The sequence below is a fragment of the Eulemur rufifrons genome, chromosome 23 (genome assembly GCF_041146395.1).
Source record: "Eulemur rufifrons isolate Redbay chromosome 23, OSU_ERuf_1, whole genome shotgun sequence".
NCBI lineage: Eukaryota > Metazoa > Chordata > Mammalia > Primates > Lemuridae > Eulemur > Eulemur rufifrons.
The window spans coordinates 17,159,052-17,176,993 of record NC_091005.1 but is presented as its reverse complement, the minus strand read 5'-3'; the positions used below and the strand labels follow the sequence as shown (position 1 = coordinate 17,176,993).

The following is a 17,942-nucleotide window of genomic DNA, read 5'->3' as shown; positions in this document are numbered from 1 at the left end:
ACATTTATTTCAATCCTTGACAGATTGAACTAAAACGATTCATTCTTAGAAACAGTTGTTCTCTGCTTTAGGAAAATCCCAGAGGAACACTCATGTGAGTGGGTTTTTATACAGTCACGCACCACATAACAATGTTTCAGTCAACAACAGACCACATATGCCAAGGTTGTCCCATAAGGTTACAACAGAGCTGAAAAATTCCTATTGCCTAGTGATTTGTGTTACAATTGCTTACAGCAGAAGGTCCCCAAACTTTTTGGCACCAGGGACCAGTTTCATGGAAGACAATTTTTCCATGGACAGTGGCTGGAGGGGAGGGAGCAGGGGACATGGAGCTCTGTGGCCCAGTCCCTAACAGGCCACAGACAGGTACCAGTCCGCGGCCTGGGGCTTGGGAACCGCAGGCCTACAGTACTCAATACAGTAACATGTCGTACAGGTTTGCAGCCTAGGAGCAATAGGCCATACCATTATGTATTAGGCTATACAATCTGGATTTCTATAAATAGTGTACACTCTATGATGTTCACACAACAATGAAATCACCTAACAACACATTTCTCAGAACATATCCCGCTCATTAAACGACACATGACTCTGTTTGTAAAACTTATCAGATAGCAGGTGATAATGCCTATCAAAATATAAATATGTTTACATTTAAACTTAGAATTTTAATTCAGGAATTAAACAGATAACACAAATACATAAACATGTATTTTTAAGACTTTTTGTTAAATCAATACTCTTAATAGCAAAAACAAAAAAAAAGGACTCAACTAAATTGCATACATAGAGTATTGACTAAAGTATAATATATCCATAAAATGGAATCATAGGCTTCCATTGTGAAGAAAGAACATTTGTTAAAAGGGTAGATCTGATGTTAAGTATTCTTACCACAATAAAAAAAATTTTTAAATATACACACAAAAAAAGAAAGTTACTGTCAACCAACTTGTTGACAGTAAGTAAGAGCAAAAGTAAAGGAGTCACAGAAAGGTGACGATCCTAGCTCTGCGTGGCCCAAGCGGTACCTTTGCTCTGAAGTGCCAGTGAGTGGGCTCGGGCCAAAGGGGTGTTCTTTCAGGTGGGATTCCCATTTATAGGGTACTCTCCCTCAAATTTTGTAACACCTACTTTATTCCAAAGAAAACCGGACCATCATCCAGTACCTCAATCTCCCTGGTGAAACGCACTGTCCCTGTAAACTAGGTCTTGCAGAAACTTCCGTAAACTCAAACCAGGAGCGCTTAGCAGGTACGCCGCAGAGGGGGACCACAAACTTCACTTGCTGAAGAGACACCACAAAACCCCACAAATACAACTGCCGCACGGTAAGACTTGGTCTACACATACTTCACAATTATTCCGCAGGGAATGAGGGGACATTTCACTAGTACTGTTTGTGCGTTCATGGTACAGACGGGTAAACTGATCGCCACACAGCTAAGCGCCCGGCTCCTTCAGGACAGAGCCGACCCTGAACGCCCACGCAGACCTGTCACTCACCGTCTGTCGAAGCCCGCCCCTGCCGCCATGTTGGAACCCACCTCTCCTTCCCGGAGCTTCTGGAACCCTCCTTCCTACCCTGGGAAGCCCATACCGGCCCTTCTTGGAGTGCACCGTCTTCACGCTGTCGAAGGCTCAGCCCGAATCGCCCTCCTGAACCTGCTCAGCTCCGTGGCTGGCGCCTGCACGTCAGGCCACACCGGCCTCAGGGCCACCCACCTTTCTGCTCCCACCAAATGGTGACACCCGTCCCGCCTCCCGGGGGTCCCTAGGCCGTGAGGCTCCTCTTTCACCCTCACACCAACCTTCAGGAACAGAGAAGACAACCCCAGACTGGCCGACCACCGACTCCACAGCCGCAGCGTCGGCAACACGCAGGCGGAAGGTGGCGGGAATGAGCGGAGCCGCACAGGCGCCTACGTAAGCAGTCCTCACGTGAGATTCGGGGAGCTGCCACTTTGGACTTTGTTAATTTGATTATTTTATACGTGGATATTCCTTTGATAATCCACAAAAAATAAAGATGTTTTAAAAATATAAAAAGGCAATGTAACAGGCTGGGCGTTGTGGCTCACGCCTGTAATCCTAGCCCTCTGGGAGGCCGAGGCGGGAGGATCGCTTGAGGTCAGGAGTTAAAGAGCAGCCTGAGCAAGAGCGAGGAACCTGTCTCTACTAAAAATAGGAAAAAAAAAAAAAAAAAAAGCCTCTACTAACAATAGAAAAAAAATAGCCAGGCATGGTGGTGCGCACCTGTAGTCCCATCTGGGAAGGCTGAGGCAGGAGGATCGCTTCAGCCCAGGAGTTTGAGGTTGCTGTGAGCTAGGCTGACGCCACTGCACTCTAGCTTGGATGACAGAGCAAGACTCTATCTCAAAAAACAAAAAAAACCCAATACCAACGAACAAAGGTAACTAATATCTGAGTCCTACAGAAGGAGGATAAGAGTCATAGGCGAGACGGCAAGATGTTGCTGAGAGTCACGCACATTGATTTATATTAGGACCTTCTAGTTTTTAATTATATTAATTCTGTTTTATTATTTAACTTGTCTTTAAATAACCAAAGAAGATACCTTTGTAAGTCTTTTGGCACCCTCTTTTGGACAATCTGATTATTTCAAAACTGAAATCTGTTTCGATGAAATGGATTTCTGAGTATGATATAGGCAAATTGAAATCAGACACTTTTTTATATTTTGGGTTGTTTTAATTAATAGATTTTATTTTTAGAAGTTTTAGATTTGCAGAACAATCAAGCAGTTAGTGCAAAGTTCCTATATACTCCACTCCGCCACAGTTTCACCCCATTGTTAACACTTCGCATTATTGTGGTACATTTGTTAATGAAACAATATTAACACATTATTATTAACTAAAATCCATAGTTTACAATAAAGTTGTACATTTCTATGTGTTTTTATGTATCCACCGTTATAGTATCACAAAGAATAGTTTCACTGCCCCAAAACTCAGTGTTTCACCTCTTCATCCTTTCCCCCTTCTCACCTAACCCCTGCTAACCACTGATTTTTCTGTCTGTATAGTTTTGCCTTTTCCAGGATAACATACAGGGGAATAATAAAACATACATCCTCTTCAGACTGGCTTCTTGCACTTACCAATATGCATTTTAAAAGCCCTTCATATATTTTTGTGGTTTGACAGCTCATTTCTTTTCACCACTGAATAATATTCCATCATATGGGCACCAAAGTTTGTGGATCCATTCCCTGTTGAAGAACATTTTGATTGCTTCTGGTTTTTGGCATTTATGAATAATGCTGCTATAAGCATTTGTACAGGGTTTTGGGGAGGGACATAAATTTTTTTTTTTTTGCAATGCACATATTCTTTTATTATTACATTTAGTCACACAGGTATTGCATCAAAAAAGAGAGGTTAAGAAGAATCATTTAATTATGCTAAAGTATTTATACTTTGTATTTGATAAGTCCCAATGGCTCCTAAAATCAATGTTATACAAAACTAAGTTTATTTTGATCTCTACTGAACCCACACCTCTTCCATGCTTCTTTACTCGATGAATAGTAGTACTATGGAGGGATATTCTTCATCTCAGAGCTATATTAGGTTTATATCTCTCTATTATGTAGTCATTAAGATGCCATAATCCTCCTTAGTACAGGATGAGCATTCTTAATCTGAAAAATCCCAAATTCCAAATGTTTTAAAATCTGAAACTTTTTGAGCACTGACATGGTACTCAAAGGAAATGCTCATTGGAGCATTTTGGATTTTGGATTTTTGGATTAGGGCTGCTCAACTAGTATATATTCTGCAAATATTTCAAAATCAAAACAATATACAAAATCTGAAACACTTTCATCTCAAGCATTTTGAATATGGAATACTCAACCTGTAATATTAAGTAGTATCATTAAGTAAGGAGGAATCATAAATCATTGTTTGCAGAGATCTGATTTCTAAGTTCTGGTAGTAGTAATAGGAATGTCTAATAGATCATAAAGTGCATAAAATTTAAAATATATCCATTTTGAGTTGATTTTTGTATATAGTGTAAGATAAAAGTTCAACTTCATTCATTTGTATGGGGAAATCCAGTTTTCCCAGCTCCATTTATTCAAGAGATTATTCTTTCCTCATTGTATCTGCTTGGTTCTGGGCTTTCTATTCTGTTCTATTGGGTATGTAACTGTGCCACATGGTTTTGATTATTGTAGCTTTCTAATATTATTATTTTAAATCAGGAAGTGTGATGTCTCCTACTTTGTTCATCTTTCTCATAATTTCTTTGGCTATTCAGGATGTTTTGCAGTTTCAAATATATTTTTTTTCCCAACCCTTTTTATTTTTTATTTATTTTTTTTTATTTGTTTTTGTTTTTTTTTTTCATCTTATTGTTATGGGGGATACAGAATTGCAGGTTACATACGTTGCCCATGTACCGCCTTTCTCCCCAAGTCAGAGCTCCAGGCGTGTCCGTTCCCCAGACAGTGCGCGTTGCACCCATCATGTAGGTATATATCCCTCCCTTCCCCACCCCCCCTTCCCGAGTCAGCACCTTCAAGCGTTACCATTCCCCAAAGGGTGCGCAACGCACTCATTGGTAGGCATACACCCATCCCCTCCCCCACCCCCCACCTCAGTCCGATATCCGATCGGTGTCATTCCCAGATGTGTACTTAGGTGATGTTCAGGGAAACCAATTTTCTGGTGAGTACATGTGATGCTTGTTTTTCCATTCTTGGGATACTTCACTTAATATAATGGGTTCCAACTCTCTCCAGGAGAACCATAGAGATGTCGTATCTTCATTATTCCTTATAGCTGAGTAATATTCCATGGTATACATATACCACAGCTTACTAATCCAATCATGTATTGATGGGCATTTGGGTTGTTTCCACATCTTTGCTATTGTGAATTGTGCTGCTATAAACATTCGGGTACACGTGTCTTTGTTACAGAATGACCTTTTTTCCTTTGGGTATATGCCCAATAATGGGATTGAGGGACATAAATTTTAACTCATTTGGGTAAATACTGAGGAGCATGATTCCTATATCATACGGTAATACTATGTTTAGCTTTGTAAGAAACTGCCAAAATGTCTTCCAAAGTGACTGTGCCGTTTTATATTTACACCAGCAATAAATTAGATGTTCTGTTCTTCATCCTCACCAGCTTTTAGTATTGTGAGTTTTGGATTTTAGCCATTCTGTTAGACATAGCGATATCTTATTGTCGTTTTAATTTGCAATTCCCTAATGACGTACAATGTTCAGTGTATTTTCAGATGCTTATTTGATATTTGTATATATCTTCTTTGGCGAGGTGTCTGTTCAGATCTTGGCCCATTTTTTTATTGAGTTATTTTCATATATTTAAGAGTTCTTTGTATATTTAGATGCAAGCTCTTTATCAGATCTGTGTTTTACAAATATTTTCTCTTAATCTGTGGCTTCTCTTTTCATTCTTTTATAGTTTTATGTTTTACACTTAAGGTCTAAGATCCAGTTTGAGTTCATTTTTGTGAATGGTGTAAGGTGTCTTTCCAGATTCTTTTTTTTTTTTTTTTTTTTTTTTGCACGTGGATGGCTGATTATTCCAGCACCATTTGTTGAAAAATGGTCCTTTCTCAATTGAATTGCTTTTGTTACTTTGTGAAAAATCAGTTAACTCAATTGGTATGGATCTATTTCTGGGTTCTTTATTTGGTCCTGTTGATCTACTTTTCTATTCTTTTGCCAATACCATGTTTTCTTGATTACTGTAGCTTTATAGTAAGCCATGTAGTGGTGTCAGTCCTCTGACTTTATTCTTCTTCAGTATTGTATTGGCTCTCCCAGGTCTTTTGTCTTTCCAAAAGAATTTATTTGTCTATATCCACGAAATAACTTGCTGGGATTTTTATTGGGATTATGTTAAATATAAAGATCAAGGTAGGAAGAATTGATATCTTAACAATATTGGCTATTGAGTCTTCTTACTCATGAACATGGATATCTCTCCGTTTATTTAGATCTTCTTTGATTTCTTTCATCAGAAATTTGTGGTTTTCTCTGACGTTTGGATAGATTCAGAGGAAATGACAACAAAAAAAAAAAGAAAAAAAAAGAAAGAAATTTGTGGTTTTCTTCAGACACATAGACCAAGGGAAAATAATAGAGAACCCAAAAATAAATCCACACATCTATAGTGAACTTATCTTCAACAAAGATTCCAAGAACATACAGTGGGGAAAGGGCAGTCTCTTCAATAAGTAGTGCAAGGAAAACTGGATATCCATGTGCAGAAGAATAAAACTAGACCCTTTTCTCTTGCCATATACAAAAATCAAATCAAAATTGATTAAAGACTTAAATCTAAGACCTGAAACTATGAAACTACTAGAAGAAAACATTGGAGAAATGCTTCAGAACATTGATCTGGGCAAGGACTTCTTGAGTAACATCCCCGAAACATAGGCAACCAAAGCAAAATCAGACAAATGGGATCACGTCAAGTTAAAAAGCATCTGCACAGCAAAGGAAACAATCAACAAAGTGAAAAGACAACCCACAAAATAGGAGAAAATATTTGCAAACTACCCATCAGACAAGATGTAAATAACTAGAATCTATAAGGAGCTCTAACATCTCAATAGGAAAAAAATCAAATAATATGATTTAAAAATGGGAAAAGGATCTGCATAGGCATTTCTCAAAAGGTTGTAAATGGCCAATGGGTATATGAAAAATGCTCAGCATCATTAGTCATCAGAGAAATGCAAATCAAAACTATAGTAAGATATCATCTCATCCCAATTAAAATGGCTTTTATGAAAAAGACAGCCAATAATGAATGCTGGCAAAGATACAGAGAAAGGGAAACCTTCATACACTGTTGGTGAGAATGTAAATTAGTGCAACATCTATGGAGAACAGTATGGAGGTTCCTCAGTAAACTAAAAATAGCACTACCATATGACCCAGCAATCCTACTTCTGGGTATATATCCAAAGGAGGCAAATTTAGTATGTTGAAAAGTTATCTGTACTCTCATGTTTATTGCAGCACTATTCACAATAGCCAAGATTTGGAATCAACCTAAGTGTCCATCAATGGATGAATGGATAAAGAACTTGTGGTACATATACCAATGGAATATTATAGAGCCACAAAAAAGAATGAAACCCTGCAATTTGCAACAACATAGATAGAACTGGAGAACATCATGTTAAGTAAAATAAGCCAAGCACAGAAAGGCAAATCTTGCATTTTCTCACTCATATGTGGGAGCTAAATATTAAAAACAATTGATCTCATGGAGACAGAGAGTAGAATGATGGTTACTATAGGCTGAGAAGGGCAGCAGGGAGGCAGAGAATAAAGTGGGGATGGTTAATGGGTGCAAAAATATAGTTAGATAGAATGAGCAATATTTAATAGCACAACAAAGTGACTATAATCAACAATAAGTTAGAGTATACTTTAAAATAACTAAACGAATGGAATTGAAATGTTCCTACCGCAAAGAAATGTTGAATGTCTGAGGTGATGGATACCCCAATTACCCTGATTTGATTAATTCACATTGTATGCCTGTACCAAAACATCACATGTACCCTATAAAGATATACAACTATCATATACCCATAATAATTAAAAATAAAATTTTTTTAAATAAAATAAAATTTTTAAAAAGAAATTTGTAATTTTTCCTATGTAGATGCTACCCATATCTTTCTTAAATATTTTTGATACTAGTACAAATTGTATTGTGTTTTTAATTTCGAATTCTAATTCTTCATTTCACATATATAGGAAAGCAATTGGATTTTGTGTATTAACCTTGTTTCCTATAAGGAGGCTATAATCACTTATTGGTTCCTGACTTTTATTATCCATTCTTCTGGATTTTCTACATGGACAATCATGTCTTCTGCTAACAAAGACAACTTTATTTCTTCCTTTCTAATCTGTATACCTTCTGTTTACTTTTCTTGTCTTATATGCACTAGCTGGAACTTCCAGTACAATATTGATTAGGAAGGGTGAGAGGTGACATCCTTGTAATTTTCTGAAGCTTAGAGGAAAACATCTTTTTTCACCAATATGTATGATGTAAGCTGTAGGGGTTTTTTTTAATATTCTTTATCAAGTTGAGAAAGTTTCTCTCTGTTCCTAGTTTGCTGAAAGGTTTTATTATGAAAAAGTGTGGAATTTTGTCAATTTTTTTTTGCGTATATGCATATTATGATTTTTTTTTCTTCTCCAATCTGTTGATGTGGTGGAATATATCGATTGATTTTTTTAATGTTAAAAGAGCCTTAAATACCTGGAATAAATCCTACTCGGTCATGAGTATAATTTTTTATTCATTGTTGCATTCAATTTGCTAATATTTTGTTAAGTATTTCTGCATGTATGTTCAGAAGAAATGTTGATCTGTTATTGTCCTTTCTTACAATGTTTTTATCTGGTTTGGGGGTTGATGTAATGCTAGCCTCATAGAATGAGTTAGACAGCATTCCTTCTGCTTCTATTTTCTGGAAAAAATTGTAGAGAATCGGTGTCATTTCTTCCTTAAATATTTGGTAAAATTCACTAGCAAAACCATCTGAAACTGTTGTATTCATTTTTGGCATTTTATTAAATACTGATTCAAAATCTTTAATAGATGTATACCTATTCAGACCATCTATTTCTTCTTGTTTGAGTTTTAGTAGTTTCTGTCCAATTGGTCTATTTCATCTAAGTTATCAGATATATGAGCACAGAGTTATTTATAATGTTCCTTCATTATCCATTTATTGTGTATCAGATCAGTAGTGATCAGTTCTATCAGTTTTATATTTCATGTATTTTGACGCTCAGTTGTTAGGTGTGTGCACAGTAAGAGTTGTTATGACTTCTTGGAGAATTAACCTTGTTTTCATTATTTAAAGGCTCTTTTTATCATTGATAATTTTCCCCATTCTAAAGTCATCTTTGTCTAAAATTAACATAGCTACTCCATTTGTTTTTTTATATTAACATGGTAAAGCTTTCTCCATTCTTTTACTCTTTATCTGTGTCTTTATGTTTAAAGTGGCTTACTTATAGACAACATATAATTGGAGTTTGGGGGGTTGTTTTTTTATCCGATCTGACAGTGTCTGTTTTTTACTGGTGTATTTAAAGAGGTAATTAAGTTAAAATTAGGCCATTAGGGTGGGCCCTAATCCAATATGACTAGTGTCCTTATAAGAAGAGACAATTAGGACACTGTTACAGAGGGAAGACCATGTGAAGACACATTGAGAGGACAGCCACCTACAAGCCAAGGAGAGAGGCCTCAGAAAAAAACAATCCTGCTAACACCTTGACCTTAGACTTTAGTCTCCAAAATTAGGAGAAAATAAATTTCTGTTTAAACCACCCAGTCTGAGGTACTTTTTTATGGCAACCCTAGCAAACTAATACAAACGTCAATCAGAGAATGTCCCTGAGGTTCTTAAAAACAAGTGGTTTCAAAGAACATTTATTGGCTGTGCATACTAACTGGGTGAAAGGCACACTTACAACTTTGTCTCAAACTGTAAAAAAGCAAATCATGTAACCCAAACATGTGTACCCCTTAAAATTCTGAAATTAAAAAAAATTAAATTAAAAAAATTAGGCCGGGCGCAGTGGCTCACGCCTGTAATCCTAGCACTCTGGGAGGCTGAGATGGGCAGATCCTTTGAGCTCAGGAGTTCGAGACCAGCCTGAGCAAGAGCGAGACCCCATCTCTACTAAAAAAAATAGAAAGAAATTATATGGACAGCTAAAAATATATATATAGAAAAAAATTAGCCAGGCATGGTGGTGCATGCCTGTAGTCCCAGCTACTCGGGAGGCTGAGACAGGAGGATCCCTTGAGCTCAGGAGTTTGAGGTTGCTGTGAGCTAGGCTGACGCCACGGCACTCACTCTAGCCTGGGCAACAGAGTGAGACTCTGTCTCAAAAAAAAAAAAAAAAAAAAAAATTAAAAGAACACTTATACGACTAAATTTTAGCACTGAACTTTTATTTTTAAAACCATTGTTTTTTCTTTAACTATGCAGAAGCCATTCTTGAGGCCATCTGACCAAGCATGTTTTAGTAATAAATGAGAAGAGCTAGACAAAAAATGTGTTTGCTACCACACCTTTTAACTGCTAGCTGCATCATGGGGCCCATGAATTTGTATAATCCCAAAATCATACCAATGATAAAACTAAGTCCATTAGAATAGCTGTGGGGCTGTGTGTGGGCCTTACAATACTCATCATTTTTAGAGTCACAGGAACTGGCCCACATGCCCAAACAAAAAGAGCAATCGCATATAGAAGGCTGGGTGTGGGGTGATGAGACTCTGGAAATTTACAGAGAAGGATTTGGACCACGTGTTTCTATTAGAGCTCTAGCCTGCAGTCAGAGGACCTCAGTTCTCCAGCTTCCAACTAGCGGAAGGAGCTGGGCAATGCACTTCACTTTGCAAGGGGTGTCACTTTTCTCATGTGTAAAACAAAAGGGTCAATCCATCGACCAATCTCTAAGGCTGTTATCAGCTCCCTAAATTTATAGATTATAAAACTACAGGGATGATATCCAATAAAAAAACTCAATTTGTGATAACAGACTTAAAAGAAGCTCAAGTCAATCTTTCTATGGCATCCACATGATTGGACAAATCGGGATGAAAAAACCAAACACAAATTATATACCCAAGGTAGTCATTCCACTGTAAAATAAGACATCTGCTTGAGATGGTATCAGTGAAAATGTCAGAATGAGAACCTTCTCAAATTTAACCTCCCCCCCATAAAAGCAATTTAAAAATTGACAAAAGTTGTCAGAAACAACTTTTTCAGATCTCTGGAAAATTACCCAAAGGCTTGTAGCAACCAAGGAGCATTTATTGAAGAAAAATTGGCTAAATAGTCATAAAAACAGGAAGCTTTGTGGTGTTCTAACTTAGCCTAGCAACATCCTCCACTATCTGTCTCACCGGTAATAGCCTTGGAAACCAACACCCTGCATTCTGGTACCAGAGAGAGCAAAAGACATCATCAAAAAATACAGTCCATAGGATGGAAGAAGATATTTGCAAATCGTATGTATAATAAGGGCATAGTACCCAGAATATATAAATAACTCTTATAATCTAATAATAAAAAGACAACGCAAAAAATGGGAAAGGGTTCAAACGGACATTTCTCTAAATATTTATTTAGATAGATAGATATAGATAGCAAATAAGCACATGAGAAAGTATTCAACATCATTCCTTAGTCATTAGAGAAGTGAAAATCAAAACCACAGTAAGGTGCCCATTCATGCCTACTAAAATGGCCATGATTTTAAAAATGGAAAATAACAAGTATTGGCAAGGATATAGAGAAATTGGAGCCCTTATACATTGCAGGTGGAGATGTAAAATTGGACAGCTGCTGTGAGAAAGTCTGGCTATTCTTCAGAGAGTTAAACATAGAGTTACTGTATCATGTAGGAATTCCTCTCCTATGTATACACTCAAGAGAAATGAAAATAGGCCAGGCATGGTGGCTCACACCTGTAATCCCAGCACTTGGGGAGGTCAAGGCAGGAGGATTGCTTGAGGTCAGGAATTCAAGTCCAGCCTGGGCAACATAGAGAGACCCCCATCTCTACAAAAATTTTTTTTAAAAAATTAACTAGGCATGGTGCCACACACCTGTAGTCCTAGCTATTCAAGAGGCTGAGCCAGGATAGTTTGAGACCCAGGAGTTTGAGATTGCAGTGAGCTATGATGGCGCCACTGCCCTGTAGCCCAGGCAACAGAGCAAGACCCTCACTATTAAAAAAAAAAAAAAGAAAGAAATGAAAACATGTGTTTACACAAAAACTTATACACAAATCTTCATAACAGCATTATTCATAGTAGCCAAAAAGTGGAAACAAAGCAAATGCCCATCAACTTATGAACAGATAAATAAAATATGACATCTCAATATAATGGAATAGTATTCAGTCATAAAAAGGAATGAAATACTGATACATGATACAACATAGATGAATCTTGAAAACATGCTAAGGCAGTGGCTCACACCTGTCATCCCAGCACTCTGGGAGGCCGAGGTGGGAGGATCACTTGAGCTCAGGAGTTCAAGACCAGCCTGAAGCAAGAGTAAGACCCCGTCTCTTCTAAAAGCAGAAAAATAGCTGGGTGTGGTGGCAAATGCCTATAGTCCCAGCCGCCAGGAGTTAGAGGCAGGAGGATCACTTGAGCCCAGGAGTTGTTTTTTTGTTTGTTTTGTTTTGTTTTGTTTATTTCAGAATATTATGGGAGTACAAACGTTTTGGTTACATGAATTGCTTTTGTATAGTTTAACATTGCAGGTAGAGATGTAAAATTGCACAACTGCTATGAGAAAGTTATAAGTGTATCCAATCACCCAGTCACCCAGATAGTGTGCATTGTACCCATTAGGAATGAATTTACCCAGCCTTCTCACCTGCTTGAATTCTGTTGAATTTTACTACCGTATGTGCATGTGAGTATTGATCTATTAGTTCCAATGTAATGAGTACATGTGGTTTTTCCATTCTTGTGATACGTCACTTAGAAGGATGGTTTTCAGTTCCATCCAGTTGTTACAAAAAGTATTAGTTAACCATTTTTTTATAGCTGAATAATACTCCATGGAATACATATACCACATTTTATTAATCCACTCATGTATTGATGGGCACTTGAGCCCAGGAGTTTGAGATTGCAGTGAGCTATAACATCACTGCACTCTACCTGGGGCAACAGAGCAAGACTGTCTAAAAAGAAAAAAAAAAAAGGAAAACATGCTAAGTGAAAGTAGTCAGACACAAAAGCATACTTATTATTTGACTCAGTTTATATGAAATGTGCAGAATAGGCAAATCCATAAGGACAGAAAGTACAGTAGTGGTTTCATCTTTTTGAGTGGATAAAAATATTCTAGAATTAAATAGTCAGGGTGGTTGCACAGTCTTGCAAATATACTCAAAACCACTGAATTGGACACTTTAAAATGGTGAATTTTATGATGTGTAATTTACATCCTAAATTTTTTACAAAAGACATGCAATTAAGCCAAATATTGCTACTGATTCCAAAAGCCTGTCCTTAAGCGTATGGCAAACAAGCCACATTAATAAGGATGAGAAAAACACCAGCACCGTGGCTGCTCTGATTTTGACACATATTCTCAATCTTTCATAAGTCCAATAGCATTGCCAATAAAGCATTTTCATTTTAAGCTTCATAATAAGCTGGTCCATTGTTGTCATCATTTCTCATCTGACATGTGATTTTATTTTATTTCTACAACATAGTGAATTTTGATAGATCACAGTAATTTCAATCCATAAGGATCTTTCAACTGTAGGAGTGAATTAGAAAGATATTTTTATATTGCCTATTTGAGATAACAGGTCCGAGCACCCTGCTTCAGGCAAAATACATCAAAAGAATGAACTGAAGGTTAAGTTCCCTTTTAGATCTCAATTTTTATAACATCACAAAAATTCTTGCCTGAAAGCAGTCGAATTATTCAACTGCAAGACATTCTGTATTCACTTCATCCCGCCTGGGGGAAGAACAAAGTCAAGAGCTGGAGACACCTGTAAGGTGGATGCACATTCATCTTCTCATTATGCCTGTGTGAGTCTCCAGTCCCTGAATACAACACCAGTACCCTCCAAGAGGAAATGCAAGTAAAAGCTTTTCAAAAAGCTTTCTATTATGTCCTATTTGCAAAGGTAATTCTCACGTGAAAAGCAGCAATAAGAAATTCAAGTAATGAAATTTAAATACCATGTAAAACAATTATTACCATTTTATCCTACCCAAATCAGTCAATTAAATGGAACTATTTCTCTAAATTAATTTTAGATAGCATTTAATACAAACTTGATAAAAAAATTATTTTGTGTGTATACTTGTTTCTATGCAAAAAGTTTCTTGCTGTGATTATGAATCTTCCAACAAAAAGGCTGCTGAGAACTTTGCCTCTAAAGCTGTTGATTGTTGAGCGGTGTTTGTACTCAGTCTAAGGTGGCTCCCTGGGGAGCCCAAAGGTGTTTATTTTAACTACCCGGAGATCCTCGTTATAAGATGATTTCAAATATAATGGAATTCACTCGTATGTTATTCAGGAGCAACTTTGATGACAAATTTATATTTGATCAGGTCCTTCTTGGCTTCCGTCTGTTTTCTGCCAGGGCTGGTCCTGTGCCACGCAGGCACAGCCCCTGGGGTTGTGCAACACTGTGATACTGCTTAATAAATTATTCTTGATATTGACGATGATGACAATGGACATGACATCAGGTAGCATTATGCACTCTCGTTTATTCACATAATCAATAATTTTGTATTGATGACTCAATTTGTGCCAAGTCCTATCTGGGCACAGTTGACACATGATGAACAAGAAAGATAAGGCCCCTGACCTCGAGTAGTTTTACATTTTAATGAAGGGAGATAGAAAATAAACATAGCATAAGCAAGGCCAAGTGTGGTGGCTCATGCCTGTAATCCTAGCACTTTGAGAGGCCAAGATGAGAGGATCACTTCAGGCTAGGAGTTCGAGACCAGTGTGAGCAATATAGTGAAACCCTATCTCTACAAAAAATAGAAAAATTAGCCAGGAGTGGTGGTGCATGCCCGTAGTCCCAGCTACTCAGGAGGCTAAGACAAGAGAATCACTTGAGCCCAGGAATTTGAAGCTGCAGTGAGCTATGATGACACGACTGCACTCTAGCCCAGGCAACAGAATGAGACCCTGTCCCAAAAAAAAAAAATAAAATAAAATAAATCAAAAAATCAAGAAGGTTTTTAAAAAAGCTGGGTAAGTGGTTCATGCCTGTAATCCCAGCACTCCCAAAGGAGGCCAAGACAAGAGGATCACTTGAGGCCTGGAGTTCGAGACTAGCCTGGGCAACATACTGAGACCCATCTCTACAAAAAATAGAAAAATTAGCCAGGTATGGTGGCACGCACCTGTAGTCGCAACTGCTTGACAAGCTGAGGCAGGAGGATCACACGAGTCTAGGAGTTTGAGGTTGCAGTAAGCTCTGATGACAACACTGCAGTCTAGCCTGGGCAACGGAGTGAGACCCTGTCTCAAAAAAAAAAGAGGAAGGAAGGAAGAAAGAAAATAAACATAGCATAAGCAAATAAGATAATGTCAGATACTGGTTAAGTGCTGTGGAGAATACAGTTGAATCATGAGATAGGAAGTGACAGGGCAGGACTATATATTTACAAAAATTCACTGAAGTGCACAGAGAGTGCGGTCAGCCCATCAAGCAGTCCTGCATCTCCAAAGACGATAACTCCTATACTCAGAGCACTGGGAAAACATGAAAGGTTCCAGTAATAGAAGCTTGAAAGCCACGTAAGGAATCAGTGTACCAATAAAAACGTTCAACTCACATCAGGTTTACACTGGGGTCTGCTTTAAAAAGTCTCCCATTATACTTGGTGGATGTTCCCTTATACACATGTTAGCTCTACCTGTTTCAGCTTTCAAAATGTAATCAGCTAAAACTGGCCACAATTCTGATATTTCACTATGAAAAATCACTTTGAAGTTTGTCTAGAAGACAGAATTTAAGAACTACGAATCCTGAAATATCCCACTGAACTGCTGGTAACAACATCGCACTCAGAAGTAAGAAGTGGGGTGCAGTTTTCCAATCAACCGATTCACAAGGTCAAAACGCAATTGCAGGGAGGGGGAAGTTAGCTGCAAATGGGTCCAGGTATAAAGTATTTACAATCGTTACTCTAAAGACATTGATTTTAATACTTCCCATGATAGTAATTAAGAGACAAACCTTCACTGAATTTGTGTAATGTCTTTTATGTAGACAGTACCATTTTTAAACAGTAATTTATGAGTTCCTGTGAGAAAGGTAACTGCAAAACCGAGCTAGAAGGTGACATCTTTCTTGCTACACTTGGGACACTCAGCTTCTTGAGTGAAGTATCCATGCTCATTGGAAGACTAATGGTTGGGCCAAGAAATGGAGAGACAGATGCCACCTCGAGTCTTTCCAGGCGACTTCTATGATACTGGGGCAGATAACACGGGTCAAATGTTCCAGTGTACCTCTTGCTCCTGTGCCATTTTGGTTTTGCTCTTGGATTTTTCTCAGATTGCATATTTGAAACAGATACTAACAGCTAGATGGATTCTCCCTGAGGACATCTCCCCTCCTCCATCCAGTCCCACCTCCTCTCATCCATCTCTCAGATACAAGGTAGTTTCTCTCGCCACCCCCCATCAGACCCTCCTCTAGACTTTGCCCCACATTCTCTCTTCTGCTTCATCCCACTCACTGGAACTCCATCTACAGGACTCAAGTGAGATGTCAGTGTTTCCAGGAAGCTGTCTTCACCCTCCAAGCCTGCGCTGGGATTTATTTTTTTTTAATTTACAAGAGGCTAAAATGAAATAAATGTTGTTCTTTTGAACTAGACTTATTAGCAAAGTCTTACTGATTTCTGCTCTGATTCTTTACCAACAGACAAGAACCTCGTGTTTGGTCTCTGTGTGCTCAGCTGCTGCCCACACTCTGCACCCTGTCCATGCTGTAGCCAGAGTCTCCAAAGGAGGCACATCTAGCCCACACGTGCAGGATGAGCCACTGGTGAGGAATAAAATAGTATATCTTTGATTAGCACTTGTTCTATATTAATAAATAAGAAATAAATTAGACCTGCAATGTGTACGTCGGAGGTCGACACTGGCAGTCTTACTCCATGCATATGTGAAATGGTTGTGCAACACATGCAGTACGCCAAGTGTCTTGAGATAGTGAAAGCTCACTGAGATGTTCACATTTCCTGAAGCGAACAAGAGAACAGAAAGACTAAAATGTCATCTACACCACCATAAGCTCTTAAATTAGCTCCATAATGGCATAAAACACTGACCTAATCAGATCTGACATCTAACCTGCAAAAAAATTCAAACTTGCCAACACCATCTTAGGGTAACCACACGCTTCAGTTTTGTATATATTTTGTAATCTACACACTGTATTTGCAGAGTACCACATATGTATCATTTATATATAACTAGATATAAATATATTGGATGGTTACTAAAACATTATACACAAAGGCTGTTCCATCAAAATAGCTTGGAGACTTTAACCTAAAATACCATTTTTATCATACTAATCACTTAATTGGAAACTATCATTTAATCTCCACTGGCTACAAGGCATAGTCCAAACTCTTGTTGCAACAAGCTCGGCCCTTCACAATGTGGCCCCAGCTACTGTCCTGTCCTTATTTCCTACCACTGTTCCTTCTTCTCTGTGCTGGTCTTACATACCAGACACAGATGAATGGTAATGAATACCTTCATTAATATATTTAAATCCCTTTTGAGGTGGAAAATTTCCCTAACAACTGTATCATTTCTACTACTGGGGCCTAGCATATCATAAATTATTTCAATCTATAGCATGTATTCTTTTAGGCAAAATATCTTTACAGATTTCACACTGAAGTAAAAATTCCATGATAACAGATACAGAAATAAAATAGAGCTCAATAAAACAGACTGGTGTGCCCAAACCAAGACCAAATATATAATTTCATATCTCTCTTAGAAAAAACTAGGAATGCTTGGCCTTGTGCCACATCCGAAAAGCATCTCAGCTGTGTAACACTGCCACCTAGTGGTAGACTTCAAAACATATAACTCAAAATAATCCTGACTTCACCGTGTCAGAGATAGGTAATAGCAGCTTAGTGAAGGAAACCAAAATATTTCACCCACACACATATTTCTTTGACATAGTTCAAGATGGCTATTCAGAGAGGCCAGATGGAAATATAAGAATAGCTAAAAATCTGTCTTTTGGCGGGGGGAGATTTGCATCTGTAGAGAATCTGCATTGACGAAGCCAGGCTTTCTCTGAGGTCCTC

The 17,942-nt window shown here is 37.9% G+C and overlaps 1 protein-coding gene across 1 annotated transcript in view; it reads left to right on the top strand.

Moving 5' to 3' along the window:
* The first annotated feature begins 1,539 nt into the window (after positions 1-1,539).
* The window catches only part of DUXB (double homeobox B), a 31,563-nt gene continuing 15,160 nt past the window's right edge, over positions 1,540-17,942 (top strand). Inside the window, exons 1-2 of the mRNA XM_069456418.1 lie at positions 1,540-1,751; positions 1,824-1,947. Of these exons, the coding sequence (XP_069312519.1) occupies positions 1,540-1,751; positions 1,824-1,947 (336 nt within the window). The remainder of the gene's footprint in view (positions 1,752-1,823; positions 1,948-17,942) is intronic.